Raw genomic sequence first — 25,717 nt, forward strand, 5'->3', positions numbered from 1 at the left:
AGAAAAACATAACTGCTGTTCAGCTTAGACAACAGTCACAGCCCAAACCCAAGGCCATCTTTTTTTACCACAAATCCCTTACAATTCCTCAAAAACAGTGGCATCCACTATAGCTTCAGGACACTTAATGATAAGGTACTGCTTCAGAGTTAAGACTCTATCATGACACTAGACCTCTAGATGTATTCCATTCAATTGGCATACAGTAATTTAATTCAGCTTATATTCACCTGGCAAAAAGTCACACTTGAAAACTACAATGGCTGAGACTTTGTGTTAAGTTCCATCACAGACAACTTCCACATGCAGTCTAAAACAAGGCTCTCAAAATAGGGAACTATTCTGGAAATGCTGACACATCTTTAACACTGTGAGTGGGCGCCAATATAATACACACATTGTGTACACATATGTTGCTGACTTCCTGGGAAGCTTAGCTGAAAGCCCACATGGTTGATGTGGGACAGCAGGAATGCCTCTTTGAAAGCACTCACACTGCTTATTCATAGTATCTCAAACAAAACCCAAGGCATATGGTAAAATTATGCCATTTCACAAACAGCACTTACAGCAGTGAACAATCCTTTTGAATCAAAACTGCCCTTGACACTTCAACAACGAAAAAACCACCTTGATGACAGAATTTACACACAATAGCAAGCATTCAAATAAAAATAAATCTTAAGAGCTAGTATTGCCGAGGTCATCAACAGTTTAATAAAGTGAGTTATATCCATCACAAAAAACCCTACTTCACTTATTCTTTTCCCACTAAAGCACACACCCACTATGGAGGGTCAGACTCCCCAAAGAACAATGAAACAATAGATGGACCATCTGCTGCTACACAAAGCAAATTGAAAATCCAGGAATAGAATATATGGGAGCTGTACTAAAATAAGCACTACCTTTCCATTTGCTTTCACTTCAAATTCTTAGCTAACCTTTTGGAAACAAAAACAAGGAAGGCTACCACACAGCAAAGCTATAAAAGAGAGACACAAGTATACATAAAGGTAAAAAAGAACATGAAACATCCTTTGAGACTTTTTTTTTTTTTCCTTTTCTTGGCAACTCTAACCCATACACCAATTTTCCAGTGACAAATACTCTTCCTTCTGTTAATACAGCAAATGGGTAGCATGCACAGAACTGATGTTCCACAAGGATATAGAAGGATATGACAGGTATCTTAAATTGCATATCCATGAATATCCACAACTTAAACATCTTCACAGCTGTCAATTGATTTTACTCTAAGGTTTACTTGTCATTGCCCCCTCCTAGCTTATTTAGATACATCAAGTACATGGCAAACAGAACTCTTTAAAAGGCTTAAAACAAGTGTGAACAAATAACTGCACAAGGAAAAGACTGCCCTGGAAAGACTTACTGCACACTACATCACTTGAAAACAAAGCACAAATAAACAAAGCAACAGCACATTTACATGGCTCTTTTTCCAAACAGGTGCTTCAAACTGGTGTAACAGATAAGACTCTTCTATTCCATTATGTTTGAAGTATTTAGCCCCTAGACACTTTTACCATGTTAAAACAGAATCTAAGAGATGGGTTTTGCTCTTTTTTGTTGCTTTGTTTACTCTGAGTAAACAGAAGCTAGTTTATTTCACTAATAATACCTTTTCCAGTAGACTGGGTGCACTGAGCTTATAAGCTTTGAGAAGGTATGTCAAAAGTCCTTTCAGTAATTCACTCCAACATCAACTGCATTCTCAGAAATCATTAAACAAAGAACTGATTTTTAGAACAAACATACAAAAATCTTTCCTCCAAATCTATTTAAAGATATATTGGAGGATTTAAAAAACGATGTTTATCTTTTAGGTTGTTCATGACAGTTTAGCATCAATAACACTAAATTCACGCAGCACAAACAAATGAAAACCCTGAAAAAACCTTTTACACTTTCAGAAAAGCATTTTGTATTCATATTCCTCTTGAGTCACTAAAAAACTGGTATGTGGTACTCAAACACTTCTCTTCCTGGCATTAAAGATTATTCCTAAGTGACTGCCAAGATCCATGGTCCTCACAGAACAGCTTCGCACCCCATTCTTCTTTCTTCCTCCCAATGGAAGTAGAAAAATGAGAGAAAGCAAGTCTTCCTCAGTGGCACTTCATGAGGCAGGATTCCTTTCAGACAACCATTCCAAGCCTGTCAGTCATACTTGGGTGTAGTTAATGAAGCCACATAAGCACAGACTGGAGGCCAGCTGGGCGCTGGCTGGGTCACCCTGCTCCATCCTGCTGAGCACCCCCCAGACGAGCACTGTCTTCTTGCACGGCTGTGCTCTGTAAGTGATTAGAGCCCCATTCCTCATAGGGCATTAATTATAGGTATTAACAGCAACAGGAAACACATGAACAGGATGCTACATACTTTTGGGTTTGTGTGGCTCTTTTTTTTTTTTTTTTTGCTTTTAATCTTTGTGTATTTGTTACAGCCACGAATTAAAGAGTAAAAAGGATGTGCAGAGATCTGAACAAAATAGTACAATACAATCTTCCAGTCTGCCATATTAAAGAAGCCCATTCAAAAAAACATACTGGAGGAGAGGATTTCAGCCTGCTGACATACGAGTTTCTAAGCAAGACAAAAAAAATTGGCTATATGTGCCACATTTTCTGTATCTTCCCAATTTCAGCACAGAATATGTATCATTAAGCTGTAAAACCACTGGAGCATTAGCCACTGGGAATGAGCTGTCAGTAAGATAAGATGCACTTATGAAGTGGGTTAAAAATTCTTATGAAGCTAGAACAGACACATGCCTTTATCAGCACTCCTATCTCCCACCAGTAATCTGCTGCTATAACCAAAAAGCATGTAACTGCAAATGCTACTCTTAATTCTAAAAAAACCTGGAACTGCTGTACTGTAAATTAAATGGCATAATACTTACATCTAAGTGACCTACTATGACTCAGGCAACCAGTAAAAAATAACCTAAAATAAAGCATAGCTGTTCAAACTCAGAACAAAAAATACAGAGACAGACTATTCATTATGACCAACTCAGCATTATTGAGTTGATCTAGCAACTGAATATGTGCTTTTCCTATTATAGGGTTTCAGAACTGAGGGCTAGAACAATATTTCATTTCAAAAAGATTAGGTTTTTTTTCCAGTATTTTAAAAGCAAATACTTAGAAATGAAGAGACAAGAACAAGCTAAGTTAACATAACATAGACATCTCCTTTACTGCTGGCACATTAGGCAAGCAGATGTTCTTAACAGAGACTGTCATCATTTTTAATGACAAACAACAGTTGGAACACAGGTTCTCCACTTCAGCATTTTCACAACAGGCTGTATATTTGAACAAACAGAAATATTTTCAGGCTCTATTTGTTGAATTATATCTTCTTTTAACATGCATGACATTTATAGAGTATTAAATACAACTTACACAGCTCTACCCTAAGTGTGCTGATGGAAGGCTTACACACCATATTTGCTGAAACTTTTAACTTTGACTTTAAAGAAATCATTTTTCTTCTGTCAAAACTAAGTGTTCTCCAAAAATAAGAATGGTGCTCAGGGATTTTAATACTAAACCTTCAACTAATCTGGTAACATGATAATTTAATTTTTTACAAGTTGCACAATGACTTACTCTCTATATCCCCATAAACTGTTCAAAATGCTGACATGAAAAACATCTGAAGGTGTTTCTCTTTGTCTTTTCACATTCTCCCACTGGAGAGCAGTTAGAACTAAAGGCCTACTCTAGGATAAGCACCTGTCAGGTCTCACCAATTAATGACTGCTTTAAAAAAAAAATTGAGCATTGTTCTAATAAATGTTCTTGGGTACAAAACGTTTTATTACTGATCCTGTATTTCATACTTCCCATGACAGACATTCATGACTCAGAATCAACTCCGAAATGAGTTCACAAAATATTCTGTTGGCTAAGGACCATTTTCCATTGGAACAATTCGAAAACCGATGCTAATACATTTGTCTGTCTTACATTAATGCCCTTAAACTTGTAACAGGAGGCAAATTTTTTCTCATGCAGTCATTTCTTAAACAATACTGTATTACCCAAAATGTACTATTTTAAGTGGGATAACTAACAAATGAACTTATCACCTCTTCAAAAGTAACAAGACTTCTGATATAGAGCCAATGAAGGTGTTTGGGTTTTATCAGAAAAAAGAGTTCAGTAAAAAGCCTGCAGAACATTACTGAGGCCTAGCACACACACACAGACACACACACACACAGAGACGCGAAACAACTAAGATGATTAAAATGTTTATTTGTTTTTACTGTAACCAAGACTAGAATTTGTCACAGAATAATCCTCTACACAAGCTAGGGAACGATCATAGATTCTCCACTAACTATGTAGGTTTCACTTCTTTGAATGTGTGTCCTGGTTCTGGACAGGGTTCATGTTTACAGTAGCTGGGATGAGGGGCATGGCCAGTTGGGATGGATCAGCTCCACAGTCTCCCTTTTGTAAGCTTTTGTTATTAACATGGTTACTGCTCCTGCTCATTTTCTTATCTCATTGCAGCTTCCAGTAAATTGTTCTATCTGGGCCCCAGATATAATTATTCAGCACTTTCAAGAGACCCTTATTTTACTCACTCATAAACAAGCCCATGGATCCTTCTCTTTCTGCCATCATGTCTGATCCAATCCTGCAATATGTCAAGTGCTTTCTCAAGAGTCTTGATATTCTCCACTGTCGGTCATATCAAGATAAACAAACACAGTGCAATACAGTGTATTGGAGCTCAGGAGACAGAGAGAGCAGCTAATCAGGAGCTGATAAGACTTCTACACCTTATTATTCAGTATTCTTGCCCACCAGGAGATATTTGCATTGGGCAAGGTAGATGCAAAACTGGAGCTAATATTTAAAATGAGATATGGTTGTGGATTTTATTTCTAAAGACACATTTGTTCGGTACCACAGACAAAACAAAGTAAGGCTCAAATTACTGTTAGTGATTACCTTATTTATTCCACAAGTCTTACACAAAGTTATCTTGACACATTTTTGCTAGAGATTATAGGAATAATTTCCTTTTTTATTGCTGCTTCAAATTTCAAAGCCATATAGTTTCATCGTTTTATCTTACAGGAAAGCAAGGATATGTTTTGTGAACTCTCCCACAAGGGGTATCAAGTGGAAGACAAAAATTAAATTTAATTATTTTTCCCCAAATTTTTTTTTCCCAGTGTAGAGTCAGAGCTTGCCAAAAATCAGCTAAAGACTGGCTCATCAGAAGGGCTGTCCAGGGCCCCAGTGGAGTCCTGATCTATACAATGCATCAGATACTATCCTAAAATTTCATCTCCACTGTTTGACCATTCAAGAATCATAAATGAAAGTCCTCTTACAGAGACATCATAACAACCTCATTCATACAGAAATTAAATTTAGCTCAATCCATATGCTAGCACGTACTATAATCTTTCATTGTATACCCCAGAAATGTGTTTCTTAGGCATCTGCTACTTCTATGTTTCCCCTTTAGTTTATTGTCTTATTTAATAGAGTTTATTGTCTTATTTCATAGTAGGAAGAAATACAGTTAAATTTACCTCTACATTGGATACACCAGAAGTAAAGTAATAATTATGATGACCAACTATACTAAAATAAAGAAACAATTACTTCCTCACCAATTTTCTTGCCAAGATATTTGCAAGATATAAATACAATAAAATTAATACAATGTTCAATATGTATTTCACCTCACACAATGTTAAACATTACATAATGAAAGAGATTACAGGGAAAATTTTCCATTATGAGACAACACTGCTCCTTAATTCCCACATGAAATCTGAGCAAATGATGGTGAAAGTATTCATTGTTTCATCATATGCTAGAGACAAATATAAAGACATTTCAATAATGAATACCTTGGTTGCACTCAAGCAGAAAGATTAAATATGTTTTTAGTCATCTACATTATTAACTAGAACCTGATGACAAGCTACCTGGTTGCTTGCTCAGGAAGTTTTATCCCTCACGTAAATTCACTTACTAACTTCTTTTTCCATCTGCACTGTGGCTTAAGATGTACTTCTTTTCAGAGTTTACTCTTCATCCTTTGCATGATTACCCATCCTGCTTATTTGGGTTTTTTAACAGTTTTGTTCATTGCAGTCTTTTTTTTGTGTAAATATCACATTTTCTTTCAAATCAAGCAAATTATATTCCTAAACTCAAGAGAATATGCTTTAAAATTATTTGGAATTGCTCAGTATAAAAGAATGAAACATACCAACATATTCATCTTGCAAGCAACAAAACTGTTTTGTGCATACAACAGCAAACCTACATTTTAAACAAGAAATCCTTGTTCCTCCAATACAAATTAACCATATTAAAGGTTTGTCTCATTCTAGAGCATGCACAGCGTTATTGCACGATCTGTAAAGACAAAGTTAGCTTGCAAATGTGCAGCCACTGATAAAAAGACTTGCTAAATAATTATATTAACTCTGTTATTTTTAGTATGATTCAAGTAAATTAACTTTATTAACATTGAAGCAAAGAACAGAATAGGAAGAAAAAAAATTAAAATCAAATGATCACAAAGTATTTTTTAAATTCCATAACATTATCAAAATATCCCCTAGCATGCCAGATTTTAATGAATGGAATACAGCAGGTTCCACCCTTCAGCTTTTCCATCACTATCCCACTCTGTCATTTTGTCTTGAGCTAAAACTTCAACTGTGTTAATCAAAACATATAGTGCCACTTTTTCAGATGAAGGTTATTTCTTACTCTTTACAGGTTAATGAAACTGTCTCTACTATAGGTTTGATACATAACAAGCATGTCTTCTAGGCTGTTTTTTTGATCAAGCATTCCTTGGACAAAGGATTACCACTACAGCACGTTTGTTTTTACAAACTGGCTTTACTTAACTTTCAAAGAGCTTCTATTGACTAAACAGCAAGTGTAGCACTTGAAAGTGATTATTCCCAAACTTTTCTTCATCTTTTATAGAATAAAAGCAGACTTTTATTCTTTCATGTTTCTAATTTTTGATGGAAAACAATGCCACAGAAAATTAAGAGAAGGAAACCATTTCTTTTAATAGCCTAAAAATAAAATTATATGTGCTTATAAGTTTAGGCATACAATTCATAAAAACGGATCCTTTCTCCTATAATCTTCCTTGTGTTCCTGCTTGCATGGCAAGCAGCTTCCATCATGCAGGCTAGTGTTGAAGGCATCCCAAAACAAATACCTTATCACTGAATATAGAATACTTCTGGAGATAGAGAAGCAGAGACCACATTTTCTAAAAATCAAATGCACACAGAAAAGTGATTGATGAAAGATGCATTCAGGTCCATTACAGGAGACATGCTAAATTCAGGAGTCAGCGCTGCCTGCTGCTCAGAAAGTTCCCAAAGTTGCTGCCTTGGGCTGTATGGTAGCTAAGGACACAGCTCTATTTATAGCTGGTGACCATGGTCTGCCCCCACAAGCAGAGCTCTCCCTATATAGACCCTGCAGGCAAGTATGGAGAAGGGATGTGAGACACAGAGCTGCTGCAGACCAGCAATGGGGACTGGTATCCTCACTGCAATGGAGTATTTCCAGACATCTCTGACCAAAAGAATTGTATGTTCAGAAAACCACCTACTTCCCCCAGTTCATTGTGCCATCCCATATTATGCTCTGAAGAGAAACTGAAATTATACAGAAAACTATGTCAGTCATTTTGCATTATTCTAGCAGCAGAACTATCATTAGCTTTATCATAAAGGAAACTAATATATGGAAAGCCTACAGAACTGATTCCCCCAACTGTGCTTTTTGAGAGCTTTCACACCTGCCCAAAATGGGTATAAATGGTATGGCACCTTAAAATTTGGCAACAGCATCATGCACACTTTCATAAGGCATAAATAATAATAAAAAAGACAATAAGGAAAATATCAGACTATGTCTATATTCCCTTACAACCAGTTGAACTCTACTCAGACATGACTACCAACACCACATTACCTGTAAAATGTTTGGAAGAGATCTTTCACTAACATACAAAATGCTGTTTGACTTTATAAGAGTAAAAAGTAAAAGAAAGTGCACATATCTCTCCTCTACACAACTAGATATGAATCAAGGATCTAAATCAATTATAAGAATTTACAAGCCATTATTTTTTCATTAGGATCCTTTGTGGTTTTAGAAATCCTTGTCTTGCTCTGCAATCTGAATAAATAGTTGCCTCTAAGTAACTCTGGTACTAATACTTCCTTTGTTCTCATTTGACAATACCCGCCCCCAAGCACTAAAGATGATAAAAAAAAAATCTAAAATTCAAATACGGCCTTACAACAACAGCAGTCACACAGCCTGTTTGCATTTATGCTGAGAACAAGCTGTCATAATACTGCTCTACCATTTGTAACCTCCACGCGTTCTCACCTGCCCTCTGCAACAAGACTCTCTTTGTCTGAAAAGTGTATTTGTGTAACATTCCTTTTTTAATTTAAACTGTAACCAAAAATAGCAAACAGCTTGTGCTCCACCAAATCTGCACTGAAACTCAACTACTCATGTGGATCAGGTACACCAAAGAGTTTATTAAAGCTGTTTGGTTTACATCTGGTTTTGCATCACATCTAAGGAACAAGAGGGGAGAAGAGGGTGGAAATTCTCACCATAACATAAAAGCTTAAAAATAAAAAATTCATTGCATTTCCTGCTCCTATGCAACCCCGTCTAATCAGTCATGCACTCACTTTTCCTCAGAAGAAGCCTCTTTGTTAGAGGCTATTTATTGTAGCCAGGTTCCATTCCCAATTACCTTATCATACATTATACATTGAAAGAAAAAGTGCCCTCCTGTTTCTAGGGACACACAGAAGCAATGGGCCAACACTCCAGAAGACTTTCAAGCACAGTAAGGAATTTCTTCCACTAAAAATCTAATGAAGGAATGATCTAAAAATACAAATAAACACAAGAAGGAAAAAACCAAATACTAGATTCCTTTCTCTCAGCTTCAGCAAGACTAGAGTAGAACAGTCAATATATTACACCTCTAAAATGTATTGAGACACTTTAAGTTTAGGGGTTTATATATCGTGTTAAGCAACAGATTGATGGTATGTATAGCTTAGAGGAATTTACTGGAGACCAAAAACTACATCATATGCTTGGAAAACAGAACAAATCACAGGATACCAAGGAGCCCATAACTTTTATTCAACAATTATGAAGCTATCTATGTGACATCCACCAAAAGCCAAAACTGGCTCTATGGAAAGGGCCACTAACAGCATCCTTTTCTGAATCTGTACATTCTATTTGTCAAACAAAAAAACATCAGCCAAAACAATCTTAACTTCTCCAAACAAAATCATCCTGAACTAAAACTTTACTCTTCCTGATCGTTCCCACAATCAACAAAACCTGCTCTGCCTGGAGACACAAACAAGTTGTGAAGCTAGCTAAGTTATAAACTTCCTAAATTCCTATAAATAAAACAGCCAGGTTGTGATATAAGTGGAGGTAATTCAAGGAAGCAGAGTAAGTTACCTCACAGCACAGGACAGAAGTACACAAAGGGCTACTGCATTACAGCTGGCCCACCTGACACCCATCCTGATACTATTTTAACCTCTTATCAAGTCTGTACTATCAAAATAAGGAGAAATAGGTGAGAAATTTCTGCAGCAGAAAGAACGTTGTGTACTTTAATGCACCAGTTCAAGGACTTGATCCAAGAACCATAACTGACCACAGCAGTCAACGCGGACTTAAGGAAGAGGAATGGAATACTCTATAAACCCAGTAACACCCATGAACAGTAACAAAGGAGAACTTATCTATCATTTGAATTGCAGGTACAAGACCTCCTTACAAGACTTGAGAGACTATAAGAATTCTGCACCAACATTTCAACAAGCTGTACAATATAGAAACACGTAATTTGAATCAAGACTTTCTAGACAGAAACAAGTGGTTTTGTGATCATCTTGAAGGACTTTGACATTTCCTTCACACACATCTTCTTCCACTGACCGCAAAATCACCACAGGTCTTCTCTTGACATCTTCACCTGTACCATCGGCTACTTTAGAAATATCTATGTTCCACCTCTGGAATACCACTTTAAAACAAACAGCCAACCAACTCTGGCTGAACCAAGGAGCATTTTAGGAGATTACTAAAAACAAGTATACACCCTGGTTTTATACTTTTCTGCCTCTCCTCTTATAAAGGGCCTATAGCAGGAGGCGAGCAATATTAAAAGTCAGAAAATAAGTTCCATTTCAAGACATTCTTCTAAGGTTATGATTTACAGGAAATCACAGGAAACCTTCCACTTGTCTCCATTAGTAAGAAGTGAGGACTATGTCCAGCACCTTGAATGAATCCAAATGTAATCTCCCCACTGCCACTTTATTCCTCCTATAGTCTTATCATTATAACTTCTGCGCTTGATTTCCACACCTGGTTAACACATTTGTCTCAAAAACTGCCATTCAACAGAGTTTTTATTTTTTCTGAATGCCTAATTCTGGAATACAGCAAAAAGGAAGGAAGTTTGTACTTCACTGAAATGATGTTTTCCAGCTTTAGTTTACTTCCCAATAAACAAAGGGCAAAAAGAAAAGCAATGAAAAGAAGAAAAGACAACCCCAAAACCTTCAAAGACAGAGAAACTCTTTTAAGAGTAGACAAGCCTGAACCAGTAATTCTAATAATCTTGCGTTAATAACCTTTTAAAAAGTAAAATCTGTGACAAAAAGTAAAATTACTTCATTCACAGAAAGACTTCTGCATGATCTATATCTAGTACTGTTTACAGAACTTACTGGACATTATCTCTTAGTTCATTAAGCAAGAAGGCTGAAAGGACATAATTTTGTAGAAGACACCATATTCAGAAAATGAAGCAGTTAAGCACGGGAAACAAACTTGCAAACCCTATTTTCCCTTAGTGAGACTCATGCAATAGAGTACAGAATGGCAGCACCAACTACTCTTAAATGGCCATCACATGTGTTTGATATGGAAACAAGATACTGTGGCAGTCAGATTATGTACAAATGGCTGACAGAAAAGCTTACAGTGCATTAGTGCTGCTTCTCTAACTTGTTTCATCCAAAGCATCTTTGAAAACTAAAATTTATGATAAATTATTCGCAATAGAGTAATTTTTGTGTCATCACACAAACAAAATCACATGCATATTGGCACTGGTTTCTAAATGTACCATCACTGTAAAAATGAAGATTAGTCAGTAATGCTAATAGGCTAAAATGATACCAATCAGATTCATGAAGAATGAAGCTTTTTTCTTTGTCATGATGCCCTTTTATCCAGAAACTTAAATAGAGTAAGAACGAAAACCACGGAAACTGTCCAGGTGCCAACATTTGCCTTACCTTTTCTTAAAACTATTTCCCAATAATTCGACTACAAATTGACAGTCATTTTGGAATAATCTTCAAAAACACAATCTTTTAATGATCACTGCTACAATTACACTATAATGCTAACAAATAAGATCAGTGCAAGCATATTTGGAAGCAAAGAAAACATAATAAAAACTTATTTTGCTAAGTTACCAAGAATTAGCAGGATCAAGTATATTGAAGATACTGCGTCATATGGCTCAGCAAGCAAGTACACCTTAATTCAACTTAAAACTAGGATACACATACAGATAAAGCATCACCAGTGGATGAAAGATGATACACTGAAATCATAAAGAAATAGACTTTTACTTGGAATGACATGGGTCATGATCTAATGAAGTGATGCTTACAATTTTTTTGTTTTAAGTCAGAATGCAATTTGTTCAGGAAACACAGCTAACAATTTGAACACAAGAAAAACATTTCTTTACGCTCCTATTTTCAAGCTCTGAACTCCATCAGTTAGGCAAAATAAAATAGCTGCCACCTTCTGAAATATTGATTTTAAAAGCTTGAAATAACTATTATGATTCAGTGCACTTCATTAGTATGATTTGTTTTAGAATCTCACCTCTCCAACCATCTCACAAGAATGACCCAAACAGACAGTAAATATGCTAACAACACCTTCTTCAAAGGAAGCACTTTGTGCTTCCCAAAAAATGTCCTTCTATCACCACTGTTACCCTAACACAGAAAATGTAATGGCTAACTGGAAAGAAGCAACTCTAGCAATAAGAGTTACTAAAATACTGCCTGAATGACTGTGCAGAGCTCATAGCAAGTAGTTTGAAAAAGTGACACTGAAATTTGCTTTAATTTTTGCTAACTTTAAACAAACCTGTAACTAGATTAAGGCTTCATACAACACAGGTAAGTCAAAATAAAACCTGCTTACATAATCAAACTACTTCTGTCAAATTTCCCTTGTCATAACAAGTTCATATTTCCTTTGACACACAATGACTTCTGTCATTCTTCATACACCAAATGGGATACCTAAAATAGGCAGCAATAGGCTCAGTGATAACTCTCTCAAGAGCTCTGGTAAGAACACATCTGCAGTGAAAACATGGGTTTACACACTTACAAATTGAAACACAAAAACCATTCATTCATCAAAGTCTTTACTGATCACTAAAATACCTTAAACAATGTATTTTGCTCCTCTTGGAGCATTTTTGCCTAAGTATATTCACACCTGGACAGTTTTGATGTTAAGAAAAAGTCCTTAGGTGTCAAGCAAATTTCAGACACCCTCCCAAACCCAAAAGACTATCATGGCAGACTGAGTAGCTATAATCACTGCCAAAGATCTGGAAGGAACATATGTACAATTCAAACATAACAGCAGTGACATTTACAAGAATGTAGACATTTCACTACTTCTACCAACAATTTCACCAGCTGTAAAACTACACTGCCACCATGCCTGCCTCAGAGCTCAAATGCAGACAGACAGAAGAGCAGGAATTCAATCCTCCATTCACTTGTAATCTCATTCCCCACTATCTCCTTTAAAAAGAGGAGACTTCAGAAAGAGCAATGTCTCCCTCATTTGCACAGATTTACAGTAATACCACACAAGGTAAAGACTAATGGCCACAACAACTTGTATCCCTCTCTTCTCAAAACAAGATTGCAGATCTTGCACAGAATTTCCTGAGATATTATTTTTTAAAATATTAGGCAATCAAATAAAATATTAAAAACTTCCTCAGTTACCAACAAGAGTGCAGATAAAGTGGACATTAATTCCTTTTATTAAAACTGAACCATTACAAATCCATTAGATTTCCAAAAAGGTTTCATGGCATGAAACTAACATTATCATTACCTCACCATAAAATCACATAATATTTGAAAAGTGTGAATATTGTTTTGCTTCATTCCATCACTTGTGAAAACTCTAAGTCAATATCCATCATGGCTCCCAAAGTTTAAGGATGTAGGGTAGGGAGGGAGGTCATGCTCAATCCAAGTGAACAGTCACTCTCTCTACCACAGGAAAAGCTACATACTGTAAGCCCTGTGAATAAGTAATTACAATGAAATGAATGTTTTATGAAGGAAATGCACTTGGTTTTAAAGGTCACAAAGCGACAGATTAGAGCATACAGTGAAACAAATCCAGCAAATTACTGATTGAACTGCAGGGTCAATGAATCTAAGCAATAAATATTTCTGCTCTTTGAATAATTAAAAATGTCAAAACACAATGACTGCAGACAACAATGCTAAGAATGCAGACAGACCAGATGATCTACTTCACATTTAAGTATTTAGCTTACCTGTCCTGTGACTGCTCTTCATACATTCTTTCCTTTCCTTCTTTAAAGAGTCTTATGGCCCGTTTGGATTTTTTCATAAGGCTGTCAATGTAGATTTTAAAATACTCATTCTCACTGAGTTGTGCAAGTTTCTGGTTGTCATCGTATTTGCTCAGTATAAGTCGCAAATGTTGGTAAGTATCAGGTAGAATGTCAAGTATGTAAGGTGGGCTGTTTTTGAGTTGAAGCTTTGGGTTTTGGCACAATCTTACCTATAAGCAAAAAAAAAGAGGATGTAAAAGACAAGAAAACCATTGAGACAAAAACTGATCTGATATTTTCCAATTTATCAGGTATAACGTACTTCTCTAGCCTCCAGTCCCAAAGAATTAAATCCTACTTCATTTATATTCTGTGAAATTCCAACATAGTCTAATGTCAAAAGAGGCAAAATTTTACTCAATCTTGTCACATCTATAAAAAGCAAACAAGCTTACCTACATGTTTTGTGAGTTTGCCCTGAAAGTATGTTTTTTCCTGTCTAATATATGCTAAGGAGCATGTCAAAACACAGCACGCAAAAATGCCAAGAGCAGTACTTTCATACATATCTGTTTTTTGCAGGTTAACTTAGCTACAGGTGTTTAAGTATCTACTAAGAACTGACATAAATTACTTTGTCATCTACTGGCTCTCTTTATCCAGCAATACAGTCTCTGAGACCCTAGGGAAATTTAATTTTGAAAGCTCTGCACATAAGAAAATGGTCTGAACTGAGATAGTGCTTCAAAAGTTATTACCTACAACAGACAGATTTTGAGTCACTCAAAACCAGACATTGTAAACCAGGAAACAAAAATATTATAAAGGCATTGTTTTCCAGCTCCTGGCTGGAATAGAAGTTCAAAACTTTGCCTTAGGCTGGGTGAGGAGGTGCCCACCAAAGCTTCTTTCTCATTCCCCTACCCATAACGAAAGACTTGTACGTCAAGACAAGGAGAGGGAGAAATCATTCACCAAACACTGTCACAGGTACTTAATATTAAGATACTTAGCCTCCACTCAGGGAACTTAATTCATTTAATTAATAAAACCAAACCTTAAAAACACATTCCACCCACCACTCCCCCCTTCCCTCCTAATTTTATGTTCCACTCTACCTCCTCCCCCACAGTAGTACAGTGAATGGGAGCTGTGGTCAGTTCATCACTCCTTGTCTTTGCCACTCCTCTCTCCTTGAGAGAACTCCTCACACTTTTCCCTTGCTCCAGACAGGGGTCCCTCCCACAAGAGACAGTCATCTTGGAACTTCCCCAGCATGAGTCCTCCTCACAGACCACAGATCTAAACAAACTCCCCTACAACATATCCAGTTCTTCACAAACTCCTCTACGACATATCCCCTCCATAGGGTGTAGTCCTCCAGGAACAGACTGCTCCAGCATGGGTGCTCTGCAGGGACCCAAGTTCTGCCAGGAAACCCGCTCCAACGTGGGCTCTTCTCTCCACGGGAGCACAGGTCCTGCCAGGAGCCTGTTCTAGCACAGGTTCCTGAGGGTATCACAGCCCACATCAGCCTGCTCTGACATGGGGTGCTCCATGGCTTACATGGAATGTCGGCTCCACTGTGGACCTGCACGGCCGCCACCATGGGCTGGGGGGGAATCTCTGCTCCAGCACCCAGAACACCTCCCCCTCCTTCACTGAGCTGTGTGGCTGCAGAGGTGTTTCTCTCACACATTCTCACTCCCCTCTTCCCTGGCTGCAATTTGCTTCTACACAGAAGCTTTTCTCCCCCTTCTTTAAGACATTAGCCCAGAAGCACCACTGTTCCCAATGGCCATCAACATCTTGGAGCTGGCTGCTCTACTGGGCAGGAGGGAATCTTCTGGCAGTGCCTCAGCAAAACTATCCCTGTAGTGCCTTCACTACTAAAACTTTGCCATTTAAAGCAAATAGAAGAAAACATCTCAATGGACTTGGAATCATTGTGATCCCAAATGGCACAAATATTAATTGAATATATATTACACAAACAATAAGTTTAGGCTAACAGAATATCTTTATTTTAATCTAGTTCCCACTGGAAATGTTACTGGAAGAGAAAGGTACTGTTTGTGTCCTACACATCCTTAACATAGCAAGATTAGAATTGTTTCTGAGCTATCTACATTTTCTGATAGTTTGTTCTGTAATGCTCTGCTCTAGAAGAAAAAGAGTAAAATTAACAGGTAGTTTTTGACTGCTGATGCACCGAGCTACTCAAGCTCAGCTAAAGCATTGCATAGGGACACAATCTAGATGTGTGTGCAGCTGTACATATGCAAATACTTATGAAGAAATTAAGACCATGTGGTATAAAAGTTTTATAGGGATCATTTGGAGATTGCCACATTATATATTAGTGACTTTGACATTCTTTTGAGGTAACTAATGAGGCTATAAAAACATCTTAATACTGCTGAAAGGAGATTCCTATTCCTACTAATCTATCAACTTGAAAAAATGCATCCTTGAGCTTTTCTGGGAGAGAGGGGAACAAACCTGTATCCTGTAACACTCAACCTCTCTACTCAGAGCCCTATCACTATTGCTGACGTCTCCTGTAATTTCTACATCTACACCATTAAGAAATTCACTGCATTAAGATTGCTGCCACTAACAGACCTTCATGCACCCCAAACAGCAAAGCAAACAGGTAATAGTTTGGGTCTGAAACATACAGTGCAAGAACACAACCAGGCAATTACACTGACGTAACGGGTGGTCATAGAAAAGTGGAGATAGAGTGGACAAAAGTCAAGCACTTAGAAGTTTTTTAAAAATTTAGCACCATTTGAAACAGTATTTAAAACATAACATTTGCAATAGCTCCCCTCATTTCACTGATTGTTATTTTAGTAATTTCTATTATTCTTTCAACTTTTAGACCAAGTAATACATCAGGAAGCCTTCTGACATGTTGTAGAACATCCGTATCCCAGAGAAATTTACATCTCAGTAGGGAAAAAAAAGGAAGCAGGCAAATATGAATACATGAGCTGTTCAACATGCTGAAGAATGGTTCAGAGACTGAACACCAGCAGTTTGGTATTTCTAGACATAAACTGCAAAGTTCCACAGCAAGCTCTCAAATAATTTAATGGCTTACAAAGGAAGTCCTTAAAGTTGAGAATGTGCTGGAAGGAAACAGAAAAAAAACTAAAGCATATTTGATCATCTCTTGACCAGTAATATAGTCTGAAACTGCAATCCACAACTGTAAGAGCTTTGAAAATGAAAATAACTTGTTTCTATTTTATGTGATATAGATAAGGTCATCAGGATTTTAAAAAGGGACAACAGGGCCCCAGGTGTGGGTTAGGAGATGTCTAAAGCAGTATTTTCAAAGAATAAAGGTTGGCTATGATAGCATTCTTACAAGATTAGAAAAGCACTGAAGTTAGGCTGACAGGTAGAATTCTCTAAGGAGATGTCAGTAACACAGGCAAAGAATCTTACATGTGTAGCTAGACCTGAAAATCATCCATGCAGAGACATACAGGAATTTCTTTTAGTAGAAGAGTAAGAAGAACTGGAATCCCAAATACAGAAGTGAAAATCTTTATGAAAACCAGATTCTTTTTTTCCTCTGAACTTTGAGTTCACTGTGATTTCTGGTTTAGTGAAAACTTGAAACTAGAATGACATTCTTCACAAGACCAACTACAGGTGACACAAATCTGTCACTGATCAAGCCTCACAACTCTCTGAAGTAACAAGCATAAGGGAAAAAACATCTGAAAGATCAAAATGTTTACTCAGAGAAAAAAGTCAGCAATGAGAGCAGACCACAAGCAAAGAAGGCTGCAATCATTCTGAATTACTTATTTACCCTAACTTAAATCGCATGAACAAAGAATTAATTACCTTTCTGAAGCCTATCTTTTTGATCAGATGTGCCAAAAAGCAGAATATAAGTGATTTCATATATATTAGAAATACCATTAAAATATTAAAACAAGAAAAAGCAATTTGCTTATGCTGGTTGCTGTATTTTCAACAATCAGCCCATTCAGCTATACAGAAATAATATCCATTTATAAGGAAGAACTATATTTTCTTCCAGAACTTCTTGAAAGTTTTCTTCAGTCTCACATCATTACATACAAGATAGTTTACAAGGCTACACTTTCTGCTGAATTTGGAGAGATAAATACAGCACATTACCAGAACCTTCCATTTTAGAACAAGCTTTTAAGAAAACCACACAAAAATTCTTCAACACCTTCATTAGCTTTATGCATTATAATTGAAAAAAATACTAATAGTATGTTCAAATCAGAGATCCACTGAAGTAGTATAAGGTTTCCTTCACTTTACAGAGTACACAAGGCTTCAAAGGAAGTAAGTCTGTAAGGAGATGGTTGGTAAACCATATGGTTTCCAGTCAGGATGTCCTGACACATACCACAGCAGTTCACAATTAAAAGTAAGCAGTAAGAAAAGACACCTGCTGACGCAAAAGATTTGCCAAGAGCTTTCTTCAAAAGAAAACAGAACTCAAAGCAAACAAACACAAAAAAACCCCCAACATCCCTAAAATAAAGAAATCTATATTGCACTCTATGAGGCAACTCTCACCAACACATGAGGAGCGGACATGAATCATATCACTGTGTGATTTTTGTATTGTTATGACTGGAAGTAAGCATGTATATATTTAGCAAGCACTCAGTGGTAAAAAATGAAAGGCAGTAAGCAAGTTAGTAAAAAATATCTCTCTTATTGAGGCAAACTGAGACAAAATTAAGCTCCTTTCAGTAGCTCACACTCAGGGAAAATCCAAGTACTTAATCCAGAATCACAGAAACAATAAGATTGCAACTCTGTGAAAACTGAGGCATTACCTTAATCTACCAGAAACTGATTTTGAAACAGTTAACTCTGGAACTTCCAGACAATTTACTTCTAGTTCCTTTGCAGAAAAACATTAATCCCCTCTCCCTTTCTTGCCCACCCCTAACCAAAATAAATGCCACTACTCAAAACTTTTGAAGATATTTATCTTACTTTATAAGGCATTTTTTCATAACATCATCAGAGATGAGAGTAATGGAGGCCGATTGTACACAGACAATTAATTTCTTGCTAAAAACTATGTTCTATCTGATCAGAATTTATTTAAAGCAAAGTTGACAGCCCCTGACTCATTTGACAAAAGCACCCTTGTTCAAGCAAAGGACAGCAGCCTTAACACAATGTGTTTAAACACCTAAGGCTAGTCAAAGACAATACAAGGAAAGTAACTCAGCTAAAACAGAGTGAGTATCTAATGACTAGGACATCCGCTTAACGCTGTTTTCAGCTGCACTGAATGGCTCAGAACAACTGGAGCATCAATGCTCACACACTTCCAAAACTACACTTCCAAACTGGCCAACTGAACAAGCTCTTCTGCCATGCTGCACAAAGCAGTCAAAGAATTAGAAAACGCCTTGACACACCATAGACAGCATAAAGGTAGCTCTGCAGTTAAGAAACCATAACAACTCTCCAGCAACCCACTACATCCAATGCAACAACAAGGAATTCTGAAAAACTTAATCAGGAGGGGCTAATAAGGAAAATGCTGAAAGTTTGAACATTATGCTTCTTTGACACAGATTTTTTTCCTGCCTGAAGTTACCTTAACTGCAATGCATTTCATTTTCCATAGGAAGAAAAGCCCTCATCAGAATACAAGTAGAGGTGACCTAAACACCAATCTTTTTCCTGAGAATACAGTAAGTGCTTGTTCAACAGCTACCACATTGCAACTGAGCCATATGTTTCCACAGTGGAAGAATAAACAATAAGAATGCTGATGCCACAGACACACAAGGAGAGTTGACTTTGGAGGGTAATTTTACTTCCTTCCAATTAGAAAGAGAGAAGCTTCTGTTTCTCTGTTTAATTTTGTATTCCTTTCCCTTAAGCAGCAGACAGAGGACATAAGATTTCCTACCAACTTTGACCATAGAATCAATTACATGAAGTTTTGCAAAGGATAACCAATGCACTCAGCTTCAACTACCATGCTCTGTATACTCAGATGCTGACAGATGTTAATTTAAAGAAAACCACAATACTAAGCTGCAGAGGTAACACAGCTTTTACTCACTAGGTCAATAGTATAAGCTTTGGAGAAGCACTCTAGTTTGCTCGTAAATAATTACTAAATAGCAAATCAATGCCATCTGCATTTATACAGTCAGAGTCAAGCAACTGGTGGGCCATGACAGTGCACTCAAATAGTTTAGTCAATATTGTTAATCTTCATAGTAGAAAATTTAATTATTTTCAGGCCCAATGCATAGGAGGAATGAAAAGTGATTAAAAGTTGATGAAATACACCCATTTTTTAAAAAAAATCCTGTTCAGAATTTATCATGATTTTACCAGCTTTAATCCCACAGGAATGAAGTGTGAAAAAAAATAGTACTGACTACTCTAAATAGACCAAGCAGTAAACAGTCCTAACTATTCCAGTGCTTACATAGTAGTAATTCTCTCCCAAAGCTGTCTCAACATACCATTATTCTCTAATACTAATACATGGCTAGGGTCTAGGTTTTAAAAGCCGTCAGGTTTACAAACTCAGAAAAACAAAAGCTCATGTAATTTATGCACAGTTTAAAGGAAAACTTGAGTTATTTGTTAACAATATTCATTTTTTATTTATTTACAAGATAAAACATTCATGGTGGTTTAAAAACAGTAATTTGCTTCCTGAAAGTCCAGAGATATATGGTCAACTTTCCTATGCAATGCAAGCATTGAAAAGCAAGGCTAGCCTTCTAAACCATAAAAGAAATATTATCTTTAGCACTGCACAGAAGTTGAAGTATTCTTGGTTCTCAGTGATAAAGCTATTTCTTACCCATGAGAAAAGCAGTAGAGAAGCTTGACATTGATGCTTAATATTGTTTTTCCTTTAATAATGCAGGTAACATTATAAATTTACAAAAGACATAGCAATAAACCACAAAAAGTATAGATCCCACTGTATGAAGTATAAAAAGGAAAAATATATGGACAGATAACAATTTACATTCACTGACTATCTACATGCAGATTATTTTTTTTATTCCCTGCAAGAATGTTGCTTATAGTAACTTTTACAAACAAGGCTCAAAGCAGGAGCATTATTCAAACATTCTGTCCTGCTAAAGAACTCGTTTTCAAAATCCATTATTATCTTCACACTGATAATAAAAGTTTAAAGAGCACCCAAACAGAACTGCAATATTCTGCCTATTCCAACCTAAAGCATCAGCCCATGGAAAGTTGACATTATCGTGAAATCTGAACAATTTGAAAGCAGGACACATAACCAATTCTACACAAAGAAGTTTGCATGGTGTCTAGGTAGCCAGAATTTTTGCATACACCACAAAACTACTCTTGTAGCACAGTTCTCATAGGGTAGGAATGTTTGGTTAATCCCTTATTGTTGAAAACAAGTAATTAATACAGAAAACCTCATCTGCCAGAGGACAAAATTACAGAAAGAAATGAAGGAAAGGTAGAATGTATCAACTTTAAAAAAGAAAAAAATGCAAACCAGAAATTATTAAGCTCTGCCACTAGTTTTTAAGGCTGCTCTTTTTTCAGTGTTTGGTCAAGATAAAAGCTTTGCTTTGTTTCCACTATTCATTTTCTTAACATCATCAGACTGGGGGAAAACTTCAGCTACCTTACTACAGCAATAAGATGATTATCACAGCTACTATAGTCAAAGAATAAACAAGCATAATAACTGTTATTACAACAAGTAAAATAGGCCTCCAAGCCACAACCTTACTATGGATAGCACCCTACTGACTTGGCAGAACTTCTGCCTTTGCTAGGTATTAATTTGATCAGTCACCCACCACAGAAATCAGTCATAGGACACACTCCAGAAATTGGATTTAAAACAACAGTTGACCGAGCAGGTTTCTATTTTTGATTTTAATCCCTGGGTTTGATCTAGATGGAGGAAAAAATGACCTTCCTGTGCCTGCTGCCACACAAGGCTATGAGATTTAAATCTGTTTGCCAGCATATTAAATTTGCTCAAACACATCCTTTCAGTACAAGTACCAAATGCTAAAATCACAACCAACAAGCTTGAGCATTCTCACACTATGACATCATCCTGTCTGGTATACTTTAATACAATTTGGAAATAAAATTTGATTAACTGAGAGCAGCTTAAAGAGGATACATTAAAGATCCAAATTGAGGACACTTATACAGTAAAATGAAAAAGGAAGCACAGTGCCCAGCCCTTCCAGTGTCTTCTACCAAAGAGGCCTTCCTGGCTACTCTGATGGGCTGTGACAAATACAGTTATCATGTATTGGATGAGTGAAAGCAATCCAGAAATCCAAGCAGTGGAATAAAGACTTTCTGGTAATTGTGATTTTACAAACAAATTAGGGTATAACCTTACTAAATCTGTAAAGATCTGTAAATGGCCTGACACAGGGAAATCAGAGCTCTGCATTCCCCACGTGGTTTGAACACCAAACCAGATTCCTTGCTCCCAAGCTGAAAACTTCCTCCTACTGAAGAGTACCTACTTTCGAGTATTTATACTCACAGTCCTTAACACAAGAGAACTCACTGTTAACAGCATCCTGACCATTGACAGGAAAGTTGCAACAAAGTCTTTGTGATAATAACCATTTTAATTAAACCTGGGGTTTCAGTTTATAATTGCTGCCAGCAAACATCGTGGAAAGACAGATACTAGTCTTGTAGCAGCAATAAAGAGCCTATAAGGACTTCAAAAAATACTTAAACACTTGAAAAGGCATACTACATCAGTCTCCACCCAGCCAGTATAACTAATTATAAATGTCAATAAATGTTGAACATCTTATTTCACAAGAGCTACAGGGAAAGCAAAGAGCTCCGCTAAATCACAGAGAATCAGAGTTAAAAGTGGTAACTGTATCACCATACAGACCCAAGGCCAACAGGTAGCAATCCTCACTGCTCAGCAGTTCCAAGAAGAAGCTTTTAAAGTATCACACAGTACGCAAAGCAGAGTGCCTGCCTCTCCTGAACAGCCAGCCATGTTACAATCAACTCTTCCTACCACCGGTAAGGCACTCTCCTAGACAATCTATTATGATACAAGCTGTCATTTCAAAGAATACTAAACAAAATGTATCAGGCTAGTGAGGGGAAACATAAGAGCTAAAGTCTATCCTCCCACTTCCTGAAAAATGAGTTTCAGTACAGTGTATTTCTAGTTTCAAAATTAATAGTAGATGTACTTATAAGTCATTAAAATGCAGAACACATACTTTAAAAGTTAGGCATGCCATACTAATCTGTTTACTAAACTGACAAGAGTGACATCCCCCAGTCCCCACGCACATTCCTAAAAGCACAAACACATCTATGTTGCCATCACCAACATATCTCACAGGACAATTAGCTTAACTGAAGCTTAATATTTCAGAGGTCTTGTTTGCAGACTAACAGTGTGACACAACATGAAACACACAGAATATGTGATTACAAGTCCAAGTTAAGCAGCTTTTGGTTAGGACAGCTCTTCAACTTTGAGTCATTTTAAAGGATCTGAAAATAACAATAGCCTAAGGCAAACACACACATTTGTTTTCCTTCCACAAACCAAGATTTAAAAAAACATAGCCAGAGGCCACTGGGAAAAAAAAATAAAAAATAAAAGACAAATGATGCTTAAATAACCTAAAACATAAGTCCCCTTACTCCCCGAGGCACATGCAGCACAGCACTCAGAGCTGCAGGAAGAAGCTGTTTGCCCCTGTGGACCTATTTAAATAGCCCCATTCTTCACTGTGTGCATACACGGACGCGCAGAGACACCCACCACTTTGTCCATAAGTTTCCAGGTCTTCTCCACAGTCCTGCGGTCAGCAGCTGCCTGCTTGGGGGGGCCCACAGCATCCTGAATGGCATCGATGAAGCCCAGGATCCGTCCCTTGCGCGGGTTCCGGCCGTTGAGGGAATTGGCCATCTGGGAGCCAAGCTGGCCGCAAGGACAGAGAAACACAGGCTCGCAAGGTGCTCCGAAAACATCTTATCACAGAGCCCGTCGCAGCCTGCGAGGCAACACTTCCTTCTTCACGGGCAGGAAAGGGCAAGATCAGGGCATGTTTAGGAACAAGCTTAACTTTTCATGACAAACAGCGTAAACCCACCTGGCCCGGGTTTACATTGGCAGAAGCGATCCCGGATTTATTGTCAACACCGACATCGGGAGGGGGGAACACACCCTGCCCGTCCCTGCGCCCCGGCCGCGGGCACATGCCCGGCACGGCACAACAAAAGAGGCCGCGGCGGAGCGGGGGCAGGAGCGGGAGGAGGGAGCAGAGGAGGCAGCGCGGGCAGCAGGCAGGCACCGCAGGGCAGGCGGGGCAGCGGCGGCACACGGACCCGGCCCCCGGCACACGCAGGGACCGGGTGCCAAGGGCGAGAGCGGCCGCCGGGAGAGCCGGGAGCGGGCGGCGGCAGGGAGGAGGTTCCCCGGTCCCCGCGGCGGAGCGGAGCGCAGGAGAAGCGTCTCCCCGGAGCAGGCTCTCCTCCCTCCGGCCGCGGCGGCTTCAGTGCCGCGGGAGGCAGGCGGAGCGCATCCCATCCCGCCCCGCCGCCCGCGCCCGTCCCGCTCCGCTCCGCGCCGGCCGCCCCGCAGGACTCTGCCCCGTGCGGCTGCTGCTGGCGGCGGGCGAGGGAGCGCTGCCTCAGGGGGAAGCGCGAAGAACTCCTGCCCTGCCGCCCGCATCGCCCTCCCGTACCCCAGCCCAGCCCGCCCGGCGGGTGGGTGGGAATGTGCGCGCGTGTGTGGAGAGTCCTACAGGCACATGCAAAAGAGACAGAGAGACAGAAAGAGAGAGAGAGAGATGCACACGCACAGGTCTGTCTGCGGCACCGCTCGCAGCCCCCGGCAGGCTGTGGTCTCCCCGCACTCCTAGGAAGTGAGGCTGGCTCCCCGGCGGCGGCGGCCCCGCTCCTTCAGCCGCGCCCGCCCCCTCCCCGCGGCGCGCTGGCGGCCGCTCCTCTCCTCGGAACATGCCCACCCCCGGGACAACACTGCGTGCGCGCCTGCGCGCCGCGCCGCCAGCGCGGCCTTCTGCCCGGGGGCGGGAACGCTGCCGCACAATAGCCAATCGCAAGGGCAGATCTGCTTGATTGACGCGGCATCTAGCAAATGGACGTGGGTGCAAGCACGGGGCGGGGCAGCGGCCGGGAGCGGGCTGGGAATGGGGAGGGAAGCGGCGGCCGGCAGGGGAGGGAGCGGTATCGCAGCCGGCCGGGGTCGGGTTGAGCGAGGGGGGGCTCTGGTGCCACCGGGTCCCGCCGGCTGAGGGGCAGCCTGAGGCCTCTGGGGTGGTGGCGGTCGGGTGGGGATTGCCTTCGTGGGGACGCAGACGTTGTCCCTAGCTGTGGGATCTCCAGGGGCAGCGTGTCCCTCCCCGGTGAGGCCGTGAGACCCCGGCGTGCTGAGCGTTCAGGGCGTGCTGACAACGGGTAGTGCCTGCCGCCCTTTGGCGCTTCCCCTTCGCACTTTTGGGAGTTCACTGGGGTTTTTTTGTGGCCGCAGAGAACAAGAACTTTTTTTCCCTCTGTCTGGTTTCTTTTCTTGTTTTGTTGCTGGTTTTTTTTTGGTTTTTTTTTTTTTTTTTTTTTTTTTTGAGACTGAGGGAGTTTTGCTGTTAAGCAAGTGCTGAGATTTCCATGCCTGGGAATGGGCTGGAGAGTTCCAACCAAAAGGTGGTGAGGGAAAAATGTAAGCACTTTCTGGTTTAAAAAGCCCTTTTAGATGCCATTATTTTGGTAAGAGCACTTACGCTGGGGATATGGTAAATAAAAGTCAACTGATAGAATGGTGCAAAGAGTGAGGCTTACCTGCATAGGGTGCTAGACACTTGACTTCAGATCCTTTTGAAGATAGTCCAGGGAGTAATTATACTTTGCAAGGGCTAATCTTCTA

General features: G+C 39.1%; 1 protein-coding gene across 1 annotated transcript in view; it reads right to left on the minus strand.

Annotated features, from left to right (window-relative positions):
- The window catches only part of CBLB (Cbl proto-oncogene B), a 130,115-nt gene extending 105,398 nt beyond the window's left edge, over positions 1 to 24,717 (minus strand). Inside the window, exons 1-3 of the mRNA XM_058825028.1 lie at positions 24,639 to 24,717; positions 23,597 to 23,755; positions 13,744 to 13,994 (exon numbers count right to left, since the gene is read on the minus strand). Of these exons, the coding sequence (XP_058681011.1) occupies positions 13,744 to 13,994; positions 23,597 to 23,743 (398 nt within the window). The 5' untranslated portion in view covers positions 23,744 to 23,755; positions 24,639 to 24,717. The remainder of the gene's footprint in view (positions 1 to 13,743; positions 13,995 to 23,596; positions 23,756 to 24,638) is intronic.
- Between the last annotated feature and the right edge of the window lie 1,000 nt (positions 24,718 to 25,717).

The sequence above is a fragment of the Ammospiza caudacuta genome, chromosome 2 (assembly GCF_027887145.1).
Source record: "Ammospiza caudacuta isolate bAmmCau1 chromosome 2, bAmmCau1.pri, whole genome shotgun sequence".
Taxonomy (NCBI): domain Eukaryota; kingdom Metazoa; phylum Chordata; class Aves; order Passeriformes; family Passerellidae; genus Ammospiza; species Ammospiza caudacuta.